The sequence below is a fragment of the Mauremys reevesii genome, linkage group 8 (assembly GCF_016161935.1).
Source record: "Mauremys reevesii isolate NIE-2019 linkage group 8, ASM1616193v1, whole genome shotgun sequence".
NCBI lineage: Eukaryota > Metazoa > Chordata > Testudines > Geoemydidae > Mauremys > Mauremys reevesii.
Genome location: NC_052630.1, coordinates 95,432,466 through 95,454,264, shown reverse-complemented (window position 1 = coordinate 95,454,264; position 21,799 = coordinate 95,432,466). Strand labels below are relative to the sequence as shown.

Sequence of the window (21,799 nt, the reverse complement as noted above, 5' to 3'; positions counted from 1 at the left end):
TACTCTCACAGTCTAAACTTTAAATAACATTGGACTGGGAAGACTGACACCTTGTACTTAATTGTGAAGAATAAATAAAATTATAGAAATAAAGATCTTTCGTTACCTTTCTGTATCTTCACTGCTTCTTATTTGATCTTTATCTTTTGGCATCAGAAATTTTAGCTTCCAATTTTTGTGTTTGTCATCCTTCTCTCTGGGGGAAAAGGGAACAATTGATGATATTTATAACAATCCTTTTCAAACAGAAGGGTGGCACAATGTTTTTTATTTAAAAAAAAAATCTAATTTCACACACCACTGAAACACAAACACTTAATGCAGGAACCTTGCAGCTTATACCAGTTTACATCAATATTACTCAATAGTTGAAGACCAAGAAATGAAGTATGTGCTATCTAGTTAAGATTACAGGTAGATATTTTTGCAGAAGGCAAAATGCAGCTAGACAAGTAAGAGTTGGACTGGGGACATTGAGGATTAAATCCCCTACTTTTATGGATAGTTTCATGAGCCACAAGGAGACAAGGCTTCACTTTACAGCACTGTGCTAGGGTTCACTTACAACACTTTTAGGATGCCACCTGCCAATTCAGAAACATCCTTTCCTAGAGCTCCAGTGCTTTTCCTAGCGAACTCCTATAAACACTGACCCTACCTTGCTTAGCTTATAAAAGGTACAGTGAAAGTGTGTGTCTGAAGGCCAATATAGTATGCCAGGATTTCTGGAGGAATGTTGCTTGCAGCATAAGGACCTGTTTTGGAGAAACATTACAGAAGTAGTCCTCGTTTGTAAAAGTGGGTTACTTACTTTCCATCTTTTTGATCCACATCAATGTCATCGTATGCCATGTTTCCCTGGGACACAACGTCTGTTATCAAAACATTCAGCGTAACAGTGAGTCAGAAAACATTCATCTGAGTATAGTATTTGAAACCACTGACTAATAAAACTGGGATTGCACCTAGCCTGTCTGAAACACTATCAATCCAAAGAAACTAAATGTTGTAGCAATGAAGGATTCTCAAGGCACCAACAAGGAAGGAGGCTTCCCCATGAGCAGGCACCAGTGGCTAGGGAGAAACACCCATAGGCATCTCTGAAAGAGTGTCATTGTGCCTGAGTGCACTGCTCTGGTTGGAAATTTACAGTTCTTGGGATGTAACAGTTTGGGGTTCCATTCTGCTCTCAACTAGTTTAATTCCATTAAAAAAAATCTATACATTTTTAATGCTAGAAAGGACCATTATGATCATCTACCCCAACTTCCTGCATAACACAGGCCAGGGATTTGAACGTAGGTCTCAAGTCCCAGGTTTGTGCCCTAAGCACTGGACCAGCTTTTTTAAGGAATTAGCCCCAATGTACACATGGGACACAGTCAAGCCCTATAAATTATTCCGAAGAATATGGTACATGAGTTCTGATAGGAGGATGAAATTCTAGGGCTCAGCTCAGACCTGGTTGAAGTGGAGGCAATCCAGTTGAGTCCACTGGAATCATTCCCACTTGTACCAGATCCAAATCTGGCCCTTTCCCCTTCAAGGCCTGAAATAACTTTCACAAAAGATTTCCGAGAGCGGTCAGAGAACTCCTGTAGTGCTTTATTGAGCAAGACGGCTACCGAAACAGTTTACATCTGCGTGAGAATAATCTCACCTCCATACCCCACCTCAAAACCACAAGTGCACGCCCACATTAAGTCTTTCAAATTAACACTGCTACATACCAAATTTTAGAGTGTTATAATACACAGTCTATTTTTAAAAAGGCAAGATACCCATGCCACCTCTTTCCAGTCACATTCTAATGTAATCACACAGATACACATACATGGCTTACCTAAGTTTGGTACTGAACTGGACAATATGCTGGGGAGGGGGAAAGAAGAGGGAGAGGGAGGGAGAGAGAAAGAACACATGAGAAAAAAATTAATTGCATACAAACATGTTAAAACAGCCATCTTAGTAGCATGGCAACTGTACTGGTGGCTCGAGGGAAGATTCTACATTCAGGCTCTGGAATGCTACAGGTCTTAGAAGAAATTATGTTCTCACTTCCCCTTGCCCTAATGATCCATTAAATCCCTGAAGAGTCAGTCTGTCCTTTCATATTCTGGGTCTTCCTAACATACCCTTGAACACTTTTCAGACCTCCAAAGCTACAGAGGCAGGCACACAGTTTAAAATGTTTATTATGGTGACGCCGCAATTGAAAGTGCCTATTCAAAGACCAGAACATAGAAGAAAGGCAAGATATTTCTCCCATACTGGTCAATGAATGCAGCATGCCATGCATCTGTCCGTAAGCTAACATGCAGTCGTAATTAAGACCTAATGAGGAGGTCATCGTAAAAGATCCACAGCAGTGTTCAGAACCCGTCTCTGTGATACAAGAAGGTATAGTGTGAAAGCTTAAGCAGCATATGGTAGATTATGATGATCATAATTTAGCAGTTATGGAGCAAGGAGATGCTAAAGAGTGAGAAAACAACAGAGGAAACAGAGTGAGAACGGACTTAAAGAAATGAGGCAAGCATGTTTACATCAGAGCTTTTTACAGAAATAAAATACCCAACACAGCCTAAAATGGTGCACGAGTACACATACTGTACCTGTAGTTCATGTAAAGACCCACTAAATACCCACACCTTCCCTTTTTAGAAAATGAAAGCACACAAATCAGTTCACCTTCATGTGCAAAATATTATCTACGCACAAAAGTGCCAGTTGTTCAATCAACATGCAGCCACTTATGTACACAACTGCTCTTAATATCCAGCACTTGAAGTTAGGGAAAGCAGACAGCTTTTAGAAAAAGAGTTGTCAGATGACAGACAGCTGTCAGACTGTAGCTCCCACTACACATTCCCAAACACAGCTATAGTCCTTTAAACCAGAAAAAAAAAATCCCACGACAGACAGACATTCTCAGAACCAAACGAGTATGGCACCATGGTGCACCTGCTTCATCTGAGGGTAGGCATTTTGCAGAGAGGGGTCAAGAGGCCTCATGTTCTGCAGCCAACCATCATGCATTCATGAAGTGAGAAACTGACACAGGGGAATTCTGTTCAAGAGCCTCTCCAATAAGCCAGCATCTTGAATATCAAGTCAACAGGACTCAAAAAAGCACTATAAAAAGGTACACCATATTCCTTCATGTGTCATTAACTTGTTATACCAGAGACTGAAAGGTCTCCTCTTTCTTATCACATACTATTGCCAGCTTGAATGTGAAAAGCAAGTCTTCTTCTCTAAGGTACCACCTTTCCCAACCTACAGGTGACATAAGCGCACACAGGTCTCTGTGTTGCTAATACCATATTGCTGTGCCTGTCTTCTACAGACATGCAACCTTTTTCAAGGCTTCATCAGCGGTGCAGAGAGAGGAAGTTGGAGCTTTACTTAGCTCTCCACAGAATGGGAAAAAATAACTATGCAATATCTACTCTGCATTGACAAAGTTAATATCACCCTTGTGTTTTCCATTAAAAATTGTATTTGATTCAGTTAAGTCATTTTAAAAATAAAGGATTTGGTTGAGGTCATGGATTAGTCTGTCATAAAAACCCATTGAAGTATATAGGAGGCTTTCCCTGATTTCAAAATCACTACTCTGCTGCCCTCCGCCTCCGCACCCATGATTAGGATTTAATTCCTCCTAAAAAGGCAAAAAGTGGGGAAAAAAAGGCATTGATATTGGTGCTCCTAAGAGTGATGGATCAGACTAACATAACCTTGTTCTGACCTTCCACTAATGTAAATCCAGAGTAACTTCCCTGCTCTTATACCATTGTAAGTCTGGATCAGATCAGGCCCAGTGGTGGGTTTGTTTGTTTGTTTGGGGGGAGGGGGGAAGCACAGGGGAAAGAAGTTAGATTCCTACTTTCATTACTCCAAAAGGGAACCAAATATTTCATGAGTAAAACAGCTGCCTCAAGAACAATTTAAAAGTAGTAGATTACCAGAATAGATGTACTGGTCACATACTCCTAATGGAAAGCATCATCTTTGGATTCTTTAAGGGTGCTAAATAATACAGTTTCAACAAAAAACAATTTCCCCTCTTTATAAACTTGAATTTAAGAAGGTGTTTGCCAACCAACTGGAAAAGGAAAATATTAAATCAATTAATTTTTCCTCTTCATTGATCTACATCCATTCAACTTGCTTGGATTACCGGACCATCATCACAACCCAAGCCAGTTTGGAAGGACATATGCATCCTCATGCTTTAAGACATTATCCAATCTATGATTTAGGATATAGGCAGAAACTTGCAGATTATTGCATAATTGACGTATTCAGGGTTTCTTGCACCTTTTTCTGAAGCGTTTGGTCCTGTCCATTGTGAGAAACAAGGTACTGGACCAGATGCGCCCTAGGCTTGATCCATTATGGAAATTCCTAGGGAACAGCTGGTCATCATAAATGACTTTTAGGGCAGATTTTCCAAAGCAAGTTGTGTCCAGAACTATCAAAAGGAAAAGTGCATATTTTCCAAACGGTTTGGACATTTCTTACCGGCGGTTTTCCTTCATCTTGGCATTCTTCGGTTTAATTATGTCTTTCTTGAAAAACTTTCCAAATTGCTTTAGTTTTTCTATTCTATCCAACCTAGGTATGAAGAAAATACATGGGGGGGGGGAAATGTTAGACTTAAGAATGTTGAATGCCCACAAAAATTGCCATATTGTCAGTGCTAGAGATTATCCTCTATTCAGAAAGCAGGGATTGCACCTTAAGAAGCACTTAGGCTCCAGTCCAGCAAAACACTTAAGCACATGCTTAACTCACTGGGGACGACTCACATGCTTAGAGTTAAACTTAAATGCTTTGCTGGACTGGGGCCTTGATTCTAAATTCCCTCTTGCATTGGTTTTAGTTCACACATGGGATTTTTCAAAGCCAGTGAATCACTAATGAAAAAAAAAAAGTGACAATTTCCTCTCCTACCACGTTCAGAAATTGAGTGTTTTCGTGAAACTCCAAATCTCTGATAAAAAGGAACAGTGCTTCCCTTGGTAGTGGTACCATTCCTGGTAGACGGTACAGATGGAAGGACAACCTTGTGGTTAAGGCCCAAGCCTGGGAGTCAGACCCCCTCTTTCTGTTCCAGGCTCCACCACAGATCACTGTCTTGCATGGCCTTGGGCAAGACAAATTCTCTTTATGTTGATGACAGAGGGAATTGTACTTGCCAGCGTCACAGGGGTGTTGCGAAGCTTATTTCCCATAGTGGACATATACGGAAGTGTTTAAAAAGAACCAAGATAGAAGGTACTAGATAATTACGTACTAAAGACAGTGAGCACAACTCCCTGAGCACCGGGTGCCCATTGTACTGGCAGGAAGACTATGGATGGCCTTGTGGTTACGGCACTGAACTAAGACTCAGGATGTTGAGTTTCAATGCCCACCTCCGCTATAAACTTCTCTGTGCAATCTTGGGCAAGTCACAATCTATTTCTCCATTTCCCCATTTGTAATGGGAGGATACAAAAGCTTCATTTCTCCTACTATGTAGTGTCTATTTAGACGACAGTTCTTTGGAGGAAGGACTGGGTGTGCATGTATGGCATTTAGCACAATGGACCACGGTCTTGTTTGGTGCCTCTAGGTGCACCTTTAATTCAAACAGTATTGCTGTTTTTCACCCCCCATCCCCTAGGCATCAAACTTCCCATATTTTCTCCATACACAAGATGCAAGTTAGGTTTAAATGCAGATGCGATTACTCTTCACGTCCATAAGGGAAAGGAGCAGATACATATGCACAAGATAAATAACTCTGCATTCTGCTGTATAAAAACTAGGCATCAGGTGCACCTTTTAAGAAGTTTTGTGGAGCTGTGCCTCACCATTTGCTATGGTCAAGGGCTGAGTCAGATACACCGTGGAAGGGTGTATGAAGCCTCATTCCACACACAGAGTGATCTGACAGAGCTAATGATTGGAAATGCAGTTAGTAAATGTCAGCTAATGTCAATAAATAACAAAAATCAATATCCCTTCTACAGTTGTAAAACATGTACTTATATCCAAAAGTCAACAGGAAGATTACATAGAAGTGCATTCAGCTGCTTGAAGGCATATAAATGGCAACTCACTCCAGTTTGATTGGATTATAATCCCCATTATGAATATCCTCATATATTTCGTCACCCTTGTTTTCTGAAACTTAAAAACAAGACAAATCTATTCACAAATCACATTCAGTGGCAACAATCTTCAAGATCTGCTAAACAGAACAAACGGAACTCCAGAACAGGAGACCCACTTAGCACTACAGAGTAGCCATAGCCTATATGAGCTAGTGGTGGGATTCCCGGCTCAAGTGGACATACTCACACTAGCGCACATCTGAGCTAGCACACGAAACACAGAAGTGTAGCTGCTGCAGAACCAGCTAGCTGCCAGACTACAATAGGGTGACCAGATGTCCCGATTTTATAGGGACAGTCCCAATATTTGGGGCTTTTTCTTACACAGGTGCCTATTCCCCCCACCCCCACCCTCTGTCCCGATTTTTCACACTTGCTATCTGGTCACCCTAGACTACAAACCCACCAGAACTCTGCTGTCTATGCAAGCTGGGAGTCAGACCCCCTAGCCTGCAGCATAAAGTACAACAGAAATTTACAAGAGACCATTTATTCCCAGATGTAAGCTTGCCATAATGCTGAATGTTCAACATTGGAGTGGTACTGATCAATAAAGGAATCGAACACTCATTGTATTTATACATGAGCTAACAGTGGAATATTCAATATAATGCACAGGCTATTCTTTGTAAACTTGTTTTCTTTTTAAATTGCTAGTGCTCTAGTGGTTAGAAAATGTATTAAAATCAGGTAGCCAAAACTGTAGACATAAACAAATCTTGCATCTGAGCTGCGGGGATAGATTTATTAGGTTATCAAAATTCATCCAATGAATGACATTATTAGGATCATATTTGACTAACATGAGATTGCTGTCACATCACACTATGAATCCCACTAGGAAAGATCTATCACACCACCAGAAAAGTGGTAGGTTTAATGATGACACTTGTGATTTTGACTCCTATTAATATGGACGTGGCAACTTTAACTCCAAGTGCTTAAAATGGGTACAGACAGGCACTTACGGGTGAAATTTACTACAGCAGATCCATACGGCCTAGTGAGCTTGAGTGAAGCTTCAACAATATATGGGTGGAAAATCCTGTCCCTGGTTCCATGGATGTGGAGGTTTCCACATGGAGGGGAAACCAGTGCAATTCCAGGATGGGGGAGGAGGAGGAGGAGGAGGAACAAAAGAAAGGAATACAGGCAGGTTTTGGAGAGGCCACGCAGAAGGTGTAAACCAAGCCACTCTCAAAGCACAGCAGAACTGTTTAAGGGTTAAAGCCAGGATCACCACTGCTTTATAACACTGAAGTCAGAGTCCACTCTGCACTTAGGCTGCAGTAGCAGCTGCAATGCGCAGCTTAGGGGTAAAGGAAGAATTCTTTCCTCATTGTCTTGGCGGAGATCCCAGTGCTCTGCCCGCTTTCCTGGGCTGACTGGGAACTTGGCAGAGGACTGGACTATAGTGTGGGGTTCAAGTGTAGCAAAGGGCCATGTGCAACTCCTTTTTGCTCCACTCCAGGCACAAGACGCACCTTTTTAAATGGAGGTACGCCTCAACATAACGAATGAGCCCCAAGTTCAAACTTCCCAACTCTGCCATACTTACAGCTATCCGAAGTGAACGAGGTAAAGGCATCAGAGGCTTGATTCCTGGAAAATGAAGTGTCAAGACAGTTTGATACATCAGTTTACTGTCTTGAAGATTTTCGAAAACATTTCAAAACCCAGTCGTTAGCACATACTCACACGGCACGCTCTATCTCTTCTACATCATCATACACATCCTCTGATGTCGGCACTGGCTTCAGAATCCTTTGACTCAAAGCCACCATGTCTTCATCCGCTTTCAAGGCGCCCACGCACACATAGCGAGCTGAAAATGAAACAGCATCTTGCTTTAGAAGCTCTTCTGATCACCTACTATCGGGTCAAGGATGATCATCTTGGATAATTCACGTTAGTGTCACAAGAAATAAATAAGCTGCAGAGGAAGCCAAACTTCCTTAGTTCTAGGAGTTAAGAAGGGTCTTTGATTGCTCTAAGCTGCCTTGAAAGAAAGCAAAGAGTCTTAAAGACTTATTTTAGAGATTTACCAGTTTGCTCAGTATCTGAAGCCCTCAACTGTGAAATTTTTCAACTGCAAGAACAAAAATAGGATAAAAAAAAAACAAATCGATGAGCATTTACTGAAATAAATGAAGGGATTGAATTAGTACTCTCTTTGGTGGGGTTGATATGGTTTAGGGAGTAAGGCTTGATAGATTACTTAAACCTGGGGAATAAACCTGCAAATCACAGTAGAGGAAAAGAATAAAAAAGTCTCATTTGTGATTTTCGCTGATGTCTATTATACTTTGAACTAGGACAATTAAGTGTGTGAACTGTTTCAATTACGTAAAAAAAGTTATAATCACCAGCTCAACAGGCACCCCTCCAGCAATCTTAGGTCTGAGGTTGGTCATTTGACTAGTCAAAAATGTATTGGTAAATTTACTAGTCAAGTATATGTAAGGCTGTACAAAAAAGTATGGATTTTTTTTTTTTTGGTTCAAAAGTTGCAGCCAGTTGTTGAAGCTGAAGTTTTGGTGTGCTCAGTGCAAATTCCATCAAAAAAACAAAAACAACCAACAAAAAACAGGTTGCCTTTATATCACAGAATCACCAGGGTTGGAAGGGACCTCAGGAGATCATCTAGTCCAACCCTCTGCTCACAGCAGGACCAATCCCCAGACAGATTTTTACCCCCGTTCCTTAAATGGCTCCCTCAAGGATTGAGCTCACAACCCTGGGTTTAGCAGGCCAGGGCTCAAACCATTGAGCTTTCCCCTTCCCTCCCCCCCCCTTAAAAAAAAAAGATTCACTTCCCCCCCTTGCTTTTAAAATGGATTCACCACCCCTGGGTGCTCACCCACCCAATAAGCTTCAGCATCTTCTTCCCAGGCAGGCAGCCTGCCTTTTAAGCAGGGCAGCAGCACAGATACATCCCAATGGCTCTTGAAGGCAAGTGTGACTGAGCGGCAGCCATCCAAATTTGAGTGCTGTTGCTACCTCATTCACCAGTTTGTAATCCCCCCCTCCGATCACCCAGATCTGGCTCAGCTGCCTCTGTCATGGAGAGAAGCTAGGCCAAATTTGAGGGAAGGGTATTACAACGTGGCACACAAGCTTGCAGTGCCAACACTACTCAAATTTGTAGCAACAACAAAAAAAAAACCCTGTGGTGTGTGTTCAGGGTTATGGCCCATGATTTTCTTACAGGCTTAAATATTGGTTAAATATTGTTTGACCATTCTGACATTTTAAAGCACTAATTTATTAGAACAAAAAAGAGTAAGACTTTATGGTCTCCAATAGGTTTGGCCTTAGAGAAATACTTATGCCGAATTTCAGAAGACAAGTTAATACAATTTCAGTTCAGTAACTCAGAAAAATATGAAACAATGAAATGGAGTTGTGGGTGGGGGGGTTGGTTTTATTGTAAGACGACGGGCACCGTGATGCAAATAAAAAAGGGGTAGGCTGCCACTGCCAACAGGACATCCTTGCTGGAATAGATGACAATATTTGACAGTGATCAAATAAGCGGTCAATTGACCACCTTGCCAAGCCTAGTTAGGCCTTTAATGAGTTTGAAGGGGGAAAAAAAGGGTTGAATTAACAAAAGAAACATAAGAGACAAAACCAAAAGCAACTAGTATTTTTAAATGGATGCATCCATGCTCAGCTGCCACACCAGAAATATGCAACACTGAAACATCTCTGCCCATATTATGAATTTAATCTCAATGCTTTGGAGCAAAACTAACTTCTCACTTTTGGTGTCTCTGTTTTTTTAAAAGCACCTAGCACTGGCCTTGCTGTGCTCCCATTTACATCAATGGATTAACAGAGATAGGCCGGCCTCGAACAATACTGAAAATTCCATCCAAAATTACCTCGAGCCATTCAAGAGATCAATCATAATCTACAGCTCAATCCTGAACAGTCACTGTCCGTAGCAGCAAAGTTAAGCAGAGTGGTTTAAAAATATTATCGCTGTCAGGAATGAACTGAAATAATTACTTACAGGTAAAACCAATTTAGACTTGGAAGCTACAGAGTAAGTTTAAAAAGAAGCAATATGCTCCCCATTCACTACAAACCAAAGTAAGTTGACAGTATCTGGCAACTATATAGCTTAAGATGATAACTGAAGCCCAAATAATGTACTAGCACTCCAGGTCTGCTAATGAAGAAAATAAGGGCTTATTCCTTATTTTTGAGAGTCATTAGAACAAAGCATGCCAGCAAGCACTAGTCAGAGGAATAAAAACAGTTTGGAAAAAAAAAATATTCAGGCCCAAATAGTTTCCATCTTCCCATGATTTTTTTTTCTTCCGACTTCAGTCACAGACAATAGTGGGGAGGTGACAGCTTGTTTCCCATAGGAGAAGATGGATTTCCACACTAAATCTGGGAGCAATTTTTTAGACTAGGGTGTGGGGTTTTTTTTTTTGGCGGGGGGGGGGGGGGTTGGCAAATGAAAAAAAAATTATATATGGTCAATTAAAGCTATTTGACCTAAATTTGTGATGTATCAGAGGGGTAGCCGTGTTAGTCTGGTTCTGTAGAAGCAGCAAAGAATCCTGTGGCACCTTATAGACTAACAGATGTTTTGCAGCATGAGCTTTTGTGGGTGAATACCCACTTCTTCGGATGCAAGCAGTGGAAATTTCCCTCTGCTTGCATCCGAAGAAGTGGGTATTCACCCACGAAAGCTCATGCTGCAAAACATCTGTTAGTCTATAAGGTGCCACAGGATTCTTTGCTGCTTCTAAATTTGTGATGAATTTGCCAAATAGTTTCAACCAAAAAAGCTTAAGCCTAGATTCATAAGGGGACTTTGGTGCCATTCACAAAACCCAGAGGAGGTGGTGGTAATGATGCCATCCCCCTTATACCCAATAACCTTGTGGTTTGGCCACTCACCTGGGATGTGGAAGACCCACATTTGAATCCATGCTCTGGAGTAGGATCTTGAACTCAGCTCTCCTCCCTTCTAGCTGAGTGCCCTAACCACCAGCCTATAGCATCATTCTTGCTCTCTTCCCCAATGACTATTCAAGGACTCTATACAAAGTAGAATGTCTCTCATGTTGAAGCCAGAGTCCCACCTCAGAACATCCAATAGCCTGATGCTTAGGCCACTTACCTGAGATGTTGAAGACCTGAGTTCAAGTACCAGCTCCAGAGTGGGGATTCAAACCCAGAGTCCTCCATATCCCAGGTAAGTACCATGGTTACTCCACAGAAAGGGGACACCATGAGCTCCAGTTTTGTGAATTGAGCCCTTCATTTCCTTTGCTTTTAAGTTAATGCCCAACGTAAAAATGCATTTTGTTTGATATGAAATTTTTTTCAGCTTACTTTTAATTCACTGAAAATGTTTGGTTTTCATTCAACTCAAACCAAAAAACTTCCAGAGAGCTGAAAAATCACTTATTTGCACAATTCTGTTCAACACTCCCAAGTCAGGACAATCTAATCTGAACAGACAGTCTTAAACACAAATATATATATTTTAATGACCATGCAGCATTTTGTGCTACTTTAACTTAAGGTGTAATTTTAAACCAATTAAATTAAACCAGTGTGACTTTCTCATGTAGACAAGGCCTAAGAGATTTTAGGTAAAAAATGGAACAGAAGTTTGAAGAAACAGTACAATAAACCAAAGGCAATGGGATACTCACAATGTTCTACTTCATCTTTTGCCAGCCACTTCCCAGTTTGGATGACGTCAGTTGCATCTCTCTGCTTAACTTGTAGCTTGTTCTTCTCACCTTCATTGTCTTGATGTATTTGTGATTCATGTAGCATATCCTCACTACCACTAATCTAATGAGAGAAATGTAGATGTGATTAGGGTAGTACTTGAGTCAGATTTCTAATTTACAAGCAATGTGAAAAAAAAATTATAGCTCAACTATTAACCCACTATGTAGAACAGAGGTGTAATAGATTATATGCAACTCAGAAACATATGTAGTGTCAGTCATGTCATATTACTAAACATTTATCATCACGAACAGGAGAAAACAAAAAATATTTAAAATTCCGTAATCTATCCTCATTTGGGAGATGAAAGACGGCTTCCAATCCCTGGGCCAAGAGCTAGTTTCACTGTGCTTTAAAAACAGAAATTGCATCATACCCTAGTCCCGCTCATCGTCCACCCCAACACTGCTCCTAAATATACAAGGGGCACCTCAATGATATATTACCTTGGTCGTTTTCTTCACTTGCTGTTGCCTCTCTCTATCGAGATCCCATTTCAATTTTTCCTTTTTTTCATTCTCTGTGACTCTTTCAGTGCTGAAATATTAGACAATCCCAGGCTAAGATGTATGTGTTGATACATAGCATTTCCCCCCTACTCTACTTGTTAGGAGAGAGATGAGGCTGTATTTTGTAGAGTGTATTATATTCCATAATGCCAGCGCTAAAATCTGGATCAGCTACAACATGCAGACAGAGCAGATAGTAACCCAGAGCAATAATATTCACAGCACTATTCACAATTTAAATGACAGCAAGCTAGGAGGAATGGACTTTTTGATAATGGACAGCACATAAACTAGATCCATTGCTGATGATCTCGCCTGGGTGGTTTCATATGGCTGACCCTGGTCCAGCTTTGTTACAGTAACACTGAACTATATAGAAAAGTCTTGCCAACTAAAAAAAACAAAAAATAAACCAAAAAAACCCACAATAGCTGAAAGAGAAAGATGAGGCAGTCCCATAGCCAATGACCTTCTGGGTTATCAAAAACACAACTTCTGTCTCCTCTCCCTTATCTAGTCAGCTCGACTGACTCACTTTATGTTTAATTCCCATCACCACGTCAGACACGTATTCGGATGGGTGAACCAATTCTGATGTGTTTCTGTTTCAGTGCCCCTCACACACTCTGATTTGGCACAGCTTTGCTCTCCTTCATGCAGCCTCCATCTCCTCCTTTGCAGGGCCAGCTCTAGGCACCAGAAAACCAAGCATGTGTTTGGGGCGGCATTTCAGGGGTTTTTTTTGTTTTGTTTTGCTTGGGGTGGCAAAAAACCTAGAGCCGGCCCAGCCTCTTTGGTTCCTGACTCCATCAGAACTCTCCCTGACTACACCATCCCTTCCACAAGCTTCTCTACAGTTGCCCTCCCATCCTATTACATAATCCCAAAGCCCACTTCCATGTATGTTTACTTGTGAAATCATTTTGGTATCCCTCTGAATAATCAAGCCACTCCAGTGATGCAACGTCTCTCCTCATTCTATTCCCAGATTGCTTTTTTCCTTAGTTACACATTTAACAAAAATAATCCAATTTATCACATGCTACAGCAATCTCCATTAAAGCAAGCAGGTTACCGAGCTACAGTAATTACATATACTGCAGTGTTTGAAGTATGTATTTTTACTCTTAAAATAGGTTCAGGGTGAACTTCAAACTTGCCTTTTTCCTCCATCACATCTAGTTAGAGCTGGACAAGTAATTCCTAAGGAGAGCAGTTTGGAATATTTTCAATTAAATGAAATTGAAATGTTTTGTGGAGACATCAGTTTGGATGAAAAATTCATTTCAAGTTGTTTTGGATCTGGGTTCAGGGCTTTCTGACTTCTAGAGAGTGGTGGGAGAGTTCCTACTGTGCCTGACAGAGCTGAGTGTTGTCAGCCCAGATCACAGACTTGAACCTGGGTCTCCTAGGCTAGAGACAGTCTTTCTCCCATTCCCACATTGAAAAGCTCAGGTTTCCCGGGGGAAAGGGAAGAGAAGAGAAAAAGGACATTTTGACAATTCAGCTTTTTGCAAAACCTTTTGAGAGGTTTTGTTTTTGTTCCCTGCAGAACAAAAATGAAGTTTGAAACCTTGAAAGTTGCCAGAAAATGGAACTGTATTCACAAGTGTGTTTGTGGAATTTCACTGTATTTCTCAAATAAAATATTCTGTGAATACCTCATAGGTTATTCACCCAGGTCTATTACAGAGCTAAAAAGGTCATTTTCCTTTGCTAAACCTGTTTAGAGGAGCAGAAATAAAAAGGGATTCAAATAAATTAAGAAGTTACCTGGATGTGCCAAACAGAAAAGATTTCTGCTTCTATTGAAAAAGAAAGTAAAAAACCTTCACTTATTACGCCTTGTTCGGCAAGAAGCTAAGCTTTACACAATGCCACTCAATATTTGATATTTTAAAGTGTGTTTCTGTACAAACAATATTAACCCATGTAGTGGCCTGCATTTAGAAATGAGCTTTATGATCAGTTAAAAGCAGCATCTTTCCCTTATTTTCTAGAATAAAAGCAATTTCTGTAAAAGATGTGCATATTGACCTGAATAATTCCTTATATAATAATAAATAAATAAATAAGCAAGCTAATGCTCAGTGAAATTACTCACAGGAGTAAAGTCAAGCATGTGCTGAGGTGCTTGCAAGATTGGGTATAATCTTTTAAATATTAGTTTTGTTTCATAAAACCTTTCTAAATACAATTAGCTTTTTTGACCATTAGAAATAAAGAAAGCCCAAACTCCTTCTCGACTGCATTATAGATAAGCCATTTGAAATATGATGATATTTCCTGGACACATTGATCATTTTTCAGTTCAGAACTAAAATTTGAAACTGGATCTCACTCAGATAAAAAAAAAAGCTTATTTGCGTTTTTTTTTTTTTAAACTTTCAAAAAGTCATTTGCCCAGATTTGGAATCTGACTTAAGAATTTCAGAGGTTATGGCCCCATCTGATTTCCCTTCATGTGTGACGGAACATGAAATCACATCCATAAGAAATATTTTCTGACACCAGTTCAATTATTTTCTTCCATACCCATCAGCCGCCGGCTAAATACGTTGCTGTGGCAAGGAAGTGTGAACACTGTTTTTGCCATCAAGCTTTTGAGTAGAGAATTACCAGCACATTCCAATCTTTGACAGAGGTTTATACAGGCATCTCCCTTATGGAATTTTAAAACTCTCAGAGATTTACTCAAGACCTGTTTGATATAAAACATGCTGTTAAATTTAGATTGTATCACTACTTCTTTAAACATCAGAAGCGTGAGGCTAGGATTTTCAGAAGGTGCTAAGGAAATTGGTTCCATAGATCCCACAGGATGGGCACACCAGTCTCCAGAGTCCCCACAGAACAGCCTATTATGTGATAGTCACAAGTTTCTAAGGCATCAAAACATAGCACCATCATGTCTTACAGATTTATCTATAATGTCAGGTGAGGGTTGCAGAAGATGACGTACCTTTTTGTGTTCTTGGATTCCCGTGCTAGATACTAGAATAAAGATTTATAAACGATTACTGCATTTTAGCATGTTCGGGATATACAATCTTCCACGGTTTTAATGCCATTGAACTACAGCCTGTGAAAGGGAACTGTGGCTATAGAGAAGACTGGCCCAAAAAAAATCAGCCAAGGGTACTCTAGGCTACATGGGGGCAAACACCCACTTTTTCAGGGCCCAGTGGCCCAACAGTCAGTTCCCTGAATGAGGATTGGTTCACACCCTGTCAGCTCAATCTTTTCACACCCCTTGGATCAAGTACAATTGGCCTGTCCCAAACACAACCCTAAGCAAATAAGTTGTATTCTGCCAAAGAGAAATGGGGAGGAAAAACCACCAGGAAGGGGAACAAGGGGGAAAAAAAAAAAGCACAAGAATAAACCTGACAGAACAAGACAGACAAAACGGAGGTGGGATGGGGTAGAGGGTAATGAAGATGGCGTAAGTCATAAGGGAATGGAAGAGTTCCATGCATTGGAAGTAGCACCTCTTTCCCCTCCCCCCCCCCCCAAAAAAAGAGGATGAAGTGTGCCAAGTTAACTTCTCCTCCTTTGCCCCGGCACTTCTACATGACTAGTCACATGACTTTATCCATTGCAGTTCTACCTTCAGCCTCCCCCACCATGATCCTATAACTCCATTCTACACATTTTCAGTCTCACACACCAGTCTGTTTCCTTCGAGTGGCAAAGAGGAGAGGATAGGTTAGGCTGTAAAGCAGGGATGTTCACCTTTAGTCACAAACAGGGGCATTTTTGTGAAAGAGGGTAACTCAGACATGCAACTGAGCTTCTAACAGATTAGGAGGAACAATGCCATTTCTTTAAAAAGTAGTTAGACCCCCCCATACTCTGCCTATATTAATTGATTTAACAGACTCACAGTCAGCGATATCCTGAATGGCACACGAGGTTGTAGAGTTCCCAGATTGTTTCACGTACGATATGGTTTCTTCATAATTATGTAATTCTTCAGATTCAGCACTAGAGAATGAGGAGAGAAAGGGGCGGGGGAAACGGTGTTTTTTAAAAAAAATCCTACAAGATAAATGAATGGATCTTGAAGAACTTTGGCATACAATCTATGGAAAATGAATTATTACTGGGAACTTCTCTCTTAATTAAGAGGCCTGCACTAAGATGTACACTGTCTCATGCTACATCTGCTCTAGCAGGTTGTGATTAAACATTTAAAATCACCCATCGGATAACTTCAGTTGAAATTTACCTTGGCCACATAAAGCCCATTGTTACTGGGCTTTGTGTAGACACAAACCTCAATGTATCCCCCGACCCCACCCCTCAACCTGGGTTCAGAACAAAAGGCAGCAGCCAAGCCTCCCTTAGTGATCAACATTCACTGCACTTGAAGTGAGCTCATAGACACTGTGCATCACCAAACCTTGCCAGTCAGTAGACTAAATCACACTAATGTTCTCGGGAAATTATCCATGGAAATCCCCAGTGTATTGATGGGATGAGCCTACAACATGCTACTAGGTTACTTGTGCACAGAGTCCACTGCCTGTCATGCTGACCAATAGTGTCTCAGTGTTTCCTGGTACTCCCTCATTGGTCTGTCTGTAACTCTCTGTTGTCTTTTGCCTTATACTTGGATTGTCATCTCTTTGGGGCAGGGACTGTCCTTTTGTTCTGCATTTGTACAGCACCTGGCACAACTGGATTTTGGTCCAGGGCTCCTAGGAGGATACAAATACATCATAACGACCACAAGAACGGCAGAGACTTTTGCACTTCAGCATGCAGATTGCTTCTTTAAAGTGTGATTAGTTTGTTTGGGTTGCTACATACTGATAATTCTCTGCAGGGGTGGGGCCCAGCCAGGTGCAGAAGTTGCAGCTCCACCACTGAAACTGAATAGAAGCACTGAACCATAGACATTTTTGCTTAGGATGTAGGGAGTAGAGAAACCACACACAGCTTGAAGTCCAGTTCTAACAAACTCTCAACCAGTATAAGTGGGAGAGGCTTTGTTGAGAGCACACAGAAAACAGGTAGTTTCATTTTCTGATTTCTACACGTCAATGCAATTTTCTGGCAAGGTTTTGCACTTGGCATTTTAAAAATGCCAGAATTGGATAGCTATAGGAGTGTGCACATTGAGCGTGACACAGGGATGGAAAAACATTAGAAAACTTTTTCTTTTATTGAAAGCCAACTGACAAAATACCGTAACACAAGTTGCTCATCAGAAAACCATTTCTGGAACTCTTATGCTGTCACCACGGTGCCATTAAGCTTAGTAGGAACAGAGCAAAGATTAAGTATGTTTTCCTGCCTATCAGTTAAGCGGGGCGGGGGGGAGGGAATCAGAGGGTAAAAAGAAAAGAAGAGAAATTAAAATACTGAAGTCAGTGCTAGAGGTAGAACTATTAAAAAAACAAGTCTGGGCCACTGTTGAACAAACTTCCCCTTCACACCCTATTCATTTTATTAGCGGATCTACCAGAAATCAAGCCAAACTTGGCAGCATGTAGTTCTCATATGCAAATTGTTCAGTCACTTTATGCATTCATTTCTAATGCACCCTATCCCTGGGCTATGCTCTAGGGATTAAATTACAGCATGGGGAGGGGAGAAGCTCCCTGTGAAGGGGCAGGGAGAGCTACTTAGGTGGGGTCGGGAAGCAGCAAGAACCCTGTGCACCTCCCCACCCCCACGAGTTTGTCCTCCATCCTGGTGCCAGAGCTCTGTCTCATCACCCACATCAGTGGCTGGTGCCCTGTGTGCACCCCCTGGCCTCTGCCCAGGTGCTATTGTCCTGTCTTGTATCCCATGCTACCCTGGTAGCCGGTTCACATGCTCCTGCTCTTCTCCCAGGCTGGGTGTCTCCATGGGAGCCTGTGGTGGCTGGAATGCAGGACCAGGAGTCATACCTGCTCCCTGATGGCCAGCCTGACCCCACATACTGCAACTAGGGTAGCCAATTTTGGTTGGACGTATTCCTGGGGGTTTCATCACATGACAATCTTTAATTCAAGGTTAATCTTTAATTCCTGGAGACTCTAAAACAATCCTGAAGGCTTGGCAACCTTAACTGCAGCAGCAGCTCCATCCCTTCCTCCAGGCCCCCCTCTTATCTCTGTCCCCTTTCTGCATGCACACAGGATGGAGCATAGCCATGTCATACTCTTACGTCCATGAGATATTGTGGAGGCAGAAACAGATTCACTCCCCGCCCCCCCCCCAACATTTCCATTTCAAGGGCTCTAGCCACCCTGTGCTTCCCCCCAGCATCATGCAGGATTTCAGCTGATGCCACAACGAACGACTGCCACAGTAAAATTCACTGTGGCGGACAGGGCTGTGCTAGAGCCCCTGTGATAAACAGAGCTGTGACATAATCATGTGTGGATACTGTAAGTTGATCGGTTATTGGGCTGGTTACTACAGGACTATAGTGGGTTGAATCAACAGGGCTGTTGGAAAATACAAGCAAGAAGCAAAACAATTGCTTGAGAAGAGCCCTGGGTCCTGATAAACACTTCAGGACTGTTCAGAGACAATGCTCGAGCTTTTGCAGCGAGGATTCTACCCCTGGGTCCCAGCCAAGTTAGAAAACTTGTTTTGCCATGCAGGGACCCTAAGACGAGACAGGAGCACTGGTTGGATAAAAATTGATTTACATCCCTTCCCCCCCCCCCCACAGGTAGTAGCTGTTGGGGGATGTTGGTGAGGTGTTCAGGCTGACAGAAGTATCTAATTCTGCTGGACCCACCATTACTGATGATTGGGCTTTAGGTGAGCTAGACGTGTATAGACTCCTTGTTGTTTTAAAGTTCTCCTCTGTTTTATTCTATTGTTAAGATTAAATACTTTGGTTTTAACAGGCTGTCCAGTGACAGACTCCTGAAGAGGAACCACAGGCACTTAATCCAGAAAGAGACCTGCTGGATAAACACAATGGATACACAGGATACTGTAGCCCGGCGTCCAGTCTCGGAATGGGAGAATCACGTGTCCCTCTGGGAAGAGAGGGAGTGCATTCAGAGAGGGGACAGATGCAAGCAGCCCTGTAACCACTGCACCTTCCACATCCCTAAATGATCATTGTGGGGCCCTGTAGTGAGGCGGCCTGGCTCCCGACGGCCCCTGAGAGAGAGGAACCAGAACAGCCACCTCAGTGGGCGGAGCCACCTCAGTGGGCGGAGTCCCCCGCCGCCGGGCCCCCCCCGGAAGTCAAGGAAGCGGACCCTCAGTCTCCCCCTCCGGCCTCCTCCAGCGGAGAGGACGGACCAGAGAGGGACGGGCTCCTGGCTGCCCGCAGGCCCCAGGCGCAGGGCCCGGACGCGGACGGGACGAGCGACCCTCCCTCACCCGGCCTACCGGGACAAGGTAGACAGACCGAGCCGAGCCAGAGGACCCGAGGAGGCCCCGCCTGCCCCCCCCCGCCCCGAGCCCGAGGAGCGGCCCGGAGGCTCCTGTGAGGGACCCGCTGCCGAGCCCAGCGACGAGCAGTACCCGAGGAGGAGGAGGGAGATGGAAGCCGGGGCGAACCCTGTCCGGCTGAGGGCACTGAGGTGCCCCCATGTGTGTGTGCGCGCCAGCGGATCCACGCCGCTGTTAGGGCCCGCTGGGGACACAGTGGTGTGGGTGGCCTGTGTCCCCCCCCCCACCCACACACGGGCAGCCTCCCCTCCTACCAGCTGGGCTTCTTGAACTGCTGCCATAGCTCAGTTCCCCGTTAGGCCCCCTGAGCCTTGAGCTTGTGTTTGTTGCCCTGCCTGACGGGCCTGGGCCTCCTGAGACTGATGCCGCTGCTTAGCTCCCTGCCAGGATTATTGCCCCACCTTGGGGCTTACTGACTCTTGTGGCTCAGCTCCTGAGACAAGACCCTGAGCCCTGGGACTTGTGTGTTGCCCCCCCCACCCCTAGGCTGGGGGGGGGATTACTGAACTTAGTACTCAGCTCAGCAGGATGCAAAGGACTGAAGCCTGAACTATACTTTGTGCCCCCGCCCCCTGGGGGCCTGCCTGGGCTTATTTATGTTATCCTGAGACAAGGACCTGAGCCCCTGGACTATTTGTTGCTTGCCCAGCCCTGCTGGAGGGCTGGGAGCTAGAACTGTTGTGTTGCTGCCCCCTGACTGACTGGAGGGGCTGGGCTGAACTACTTTGTTGTGCTGCCCCCTGCTGGGAGAGAGGAGCTGAGCTAACTGCTTGCTCTGCCCCGCCTGACTGAGACTGGGCTGGGGCGAACTGCTGTGTTGCTGCCCCGCCCTGAGCTAGGCTTGGGCTTTACAGACGTAGACTGCTGCTCAGCCCTGCTGTGATCTCTGAGCTCTAGATTCTGGTGTGTGTGCTGCCCCGCCTAGGGGCTTGGGGGGCTTGCTGACTGCTCTGCTCAGCCTCCCGCCTGCCAGGACCGGAGCTCAGTGTCTGTGTGTGCTGCCCCCTGCCTGGGGCTGGGCTGGGACTCCTAGCTGTGACCTGTGCTGCTGCTGCCTGCCTGGGCTAGGGCCGTGTAGTGAGGCGGCCTGGCTCCCGACGGCCCCTGAGACGGCACGGCCCCTACCGCGGACTGTTACAGGCCCCAAGAACTCTTGTGTGACTTGCTCTACTGCTGGACACGGTTTTGGTTGTGTCAAGTGTCCATGATCTCATTTCAATTTACCATGTGGGCAGGGTGAAGTGCAACTCAAGTTGGATAACTTCACTGTTAAATATTAAACAACCTACTATATAATCATATTAGGAGTTCAAGGTAACTAATCTTTGCTGCAATATATTACTTGGACTGTTTAATTTCTAAACAAGAATTATATTGCTAATATACAGGGGAACATGTGGAAAAATAAGTCCCTTCCTTCTTGGCATATACAAGGAAACTTGGTTAATTTATAAACTGATTGCATCAGTGACATTTAGAATGTGTGTGGTATTTATTGTAATGGATTGAAAACTAAATTACACGCATTAACTCCCCCACTGTGTTATTTAAAGTACATGAATTTTAAATTCAGCCATTGTATTCCCTTTGTTTAGTCATCCATGAATATTCATTAGTAAAAGGTGCTTGTCCATATCAATATTTGCACCCAAAGCAAAATAGATATTGATTCATATGTGGTATTTGCTTTGCACACCAGAGTTGTTCACTCCTGGCCTCTACGGTTCCAGTTTTCCAGCAATGCAGCCAAATTACCACAACTTTCTTGTTTATGATGTAATTGGTCAACTAAAAGCAAACCGTCAAATAAATGCTTAACCACCAATAGGTGTAAGTGTAAGCGTATTTGCATAAGGTCTTTGAAGAGTTGCAAACAGCCAAACCAACATGTGCACTTTCCACTGGGATCCGGTTGGAAAAAAGTATTGATTTATAATTAGA

At 43.1% G+C, this 21,799-nt stretch overlaps 2 protein-coding genes across 4 annotated transcripts in view; one reads left to right on the top strand and one right to left on the bottom strand.

The window, feature by feature from the left end:
- PRKAA2 (protein kinase AMP-activated catalytic subunit alpha 2) overlaps positions 1-19,384 on the top strand; it is a 92,525-nt gene extending 73,141 nt beyond the window's left edge. Inside the window, exon 9 of the mRNA XM_039486413.1 lies at positions 19,300-19,384. Within this exon, the coding sequence (XP_039342347.1) occupies positions 19,300-19,322 (23 nt within the window). The 3' untranslated portion in view covers positions 19,323-19,384. The remainder of the gene's footprint in view (positions 1-19,299) is intronic.
- FYB2 (FYN binding protein 2) overlaps positions 1-21,799 on the bottom strand; it is a 44,044-nt gene that overhangs the window by 5,087 nt on the left and 17,158 nt on the right. For all 3 annotated transcript variants that reach the window (XM_039486408.1, XM_039486407.1, XM_039486406.1), the window contains exons 5-16: positions 16,332-16,432; positions 15,408-15,439; positions 14,219-14,250; positions 12,383-12,473; positions 11,852-11,996; positions 7,866-7,992; positions 7,726-7,769; positions 6,114-6,183; positions 4,528-4,620; positions 1,844-1,872; positions 812-872; positions 107-196 (exon numbers count right to left, since the gene is read on the bottom strand). In XM_039486408.1, coding sequence (XP_039342342.1) covers positions 107-196; positions 812-872; positions 1,844-1,872; positions 4,528-4,620; positions 6,114-6,183; positions 7,726-7,769; positions 7,866-7,992; positions 11,852-11,996; positions 12,383-12,473; positions 14,219-14,250; positions 15,408-15,439; positions 16,332-16,432 — 915 coding nt within the window. The remainder of the gene's footprint in view (positions 1-106; positions 197-811; positions 873-1,843; positions 1,873-4,527; positions 4,621-6,113; positions 6,184-7,725; positions 7,770-7,865; positions 7,993-11,851; positions 11,997-12,382; positions 12,474-14,218; positions 14,251-15,407; positions 15,440-16,331; positions 16,433-21,799) is intronic.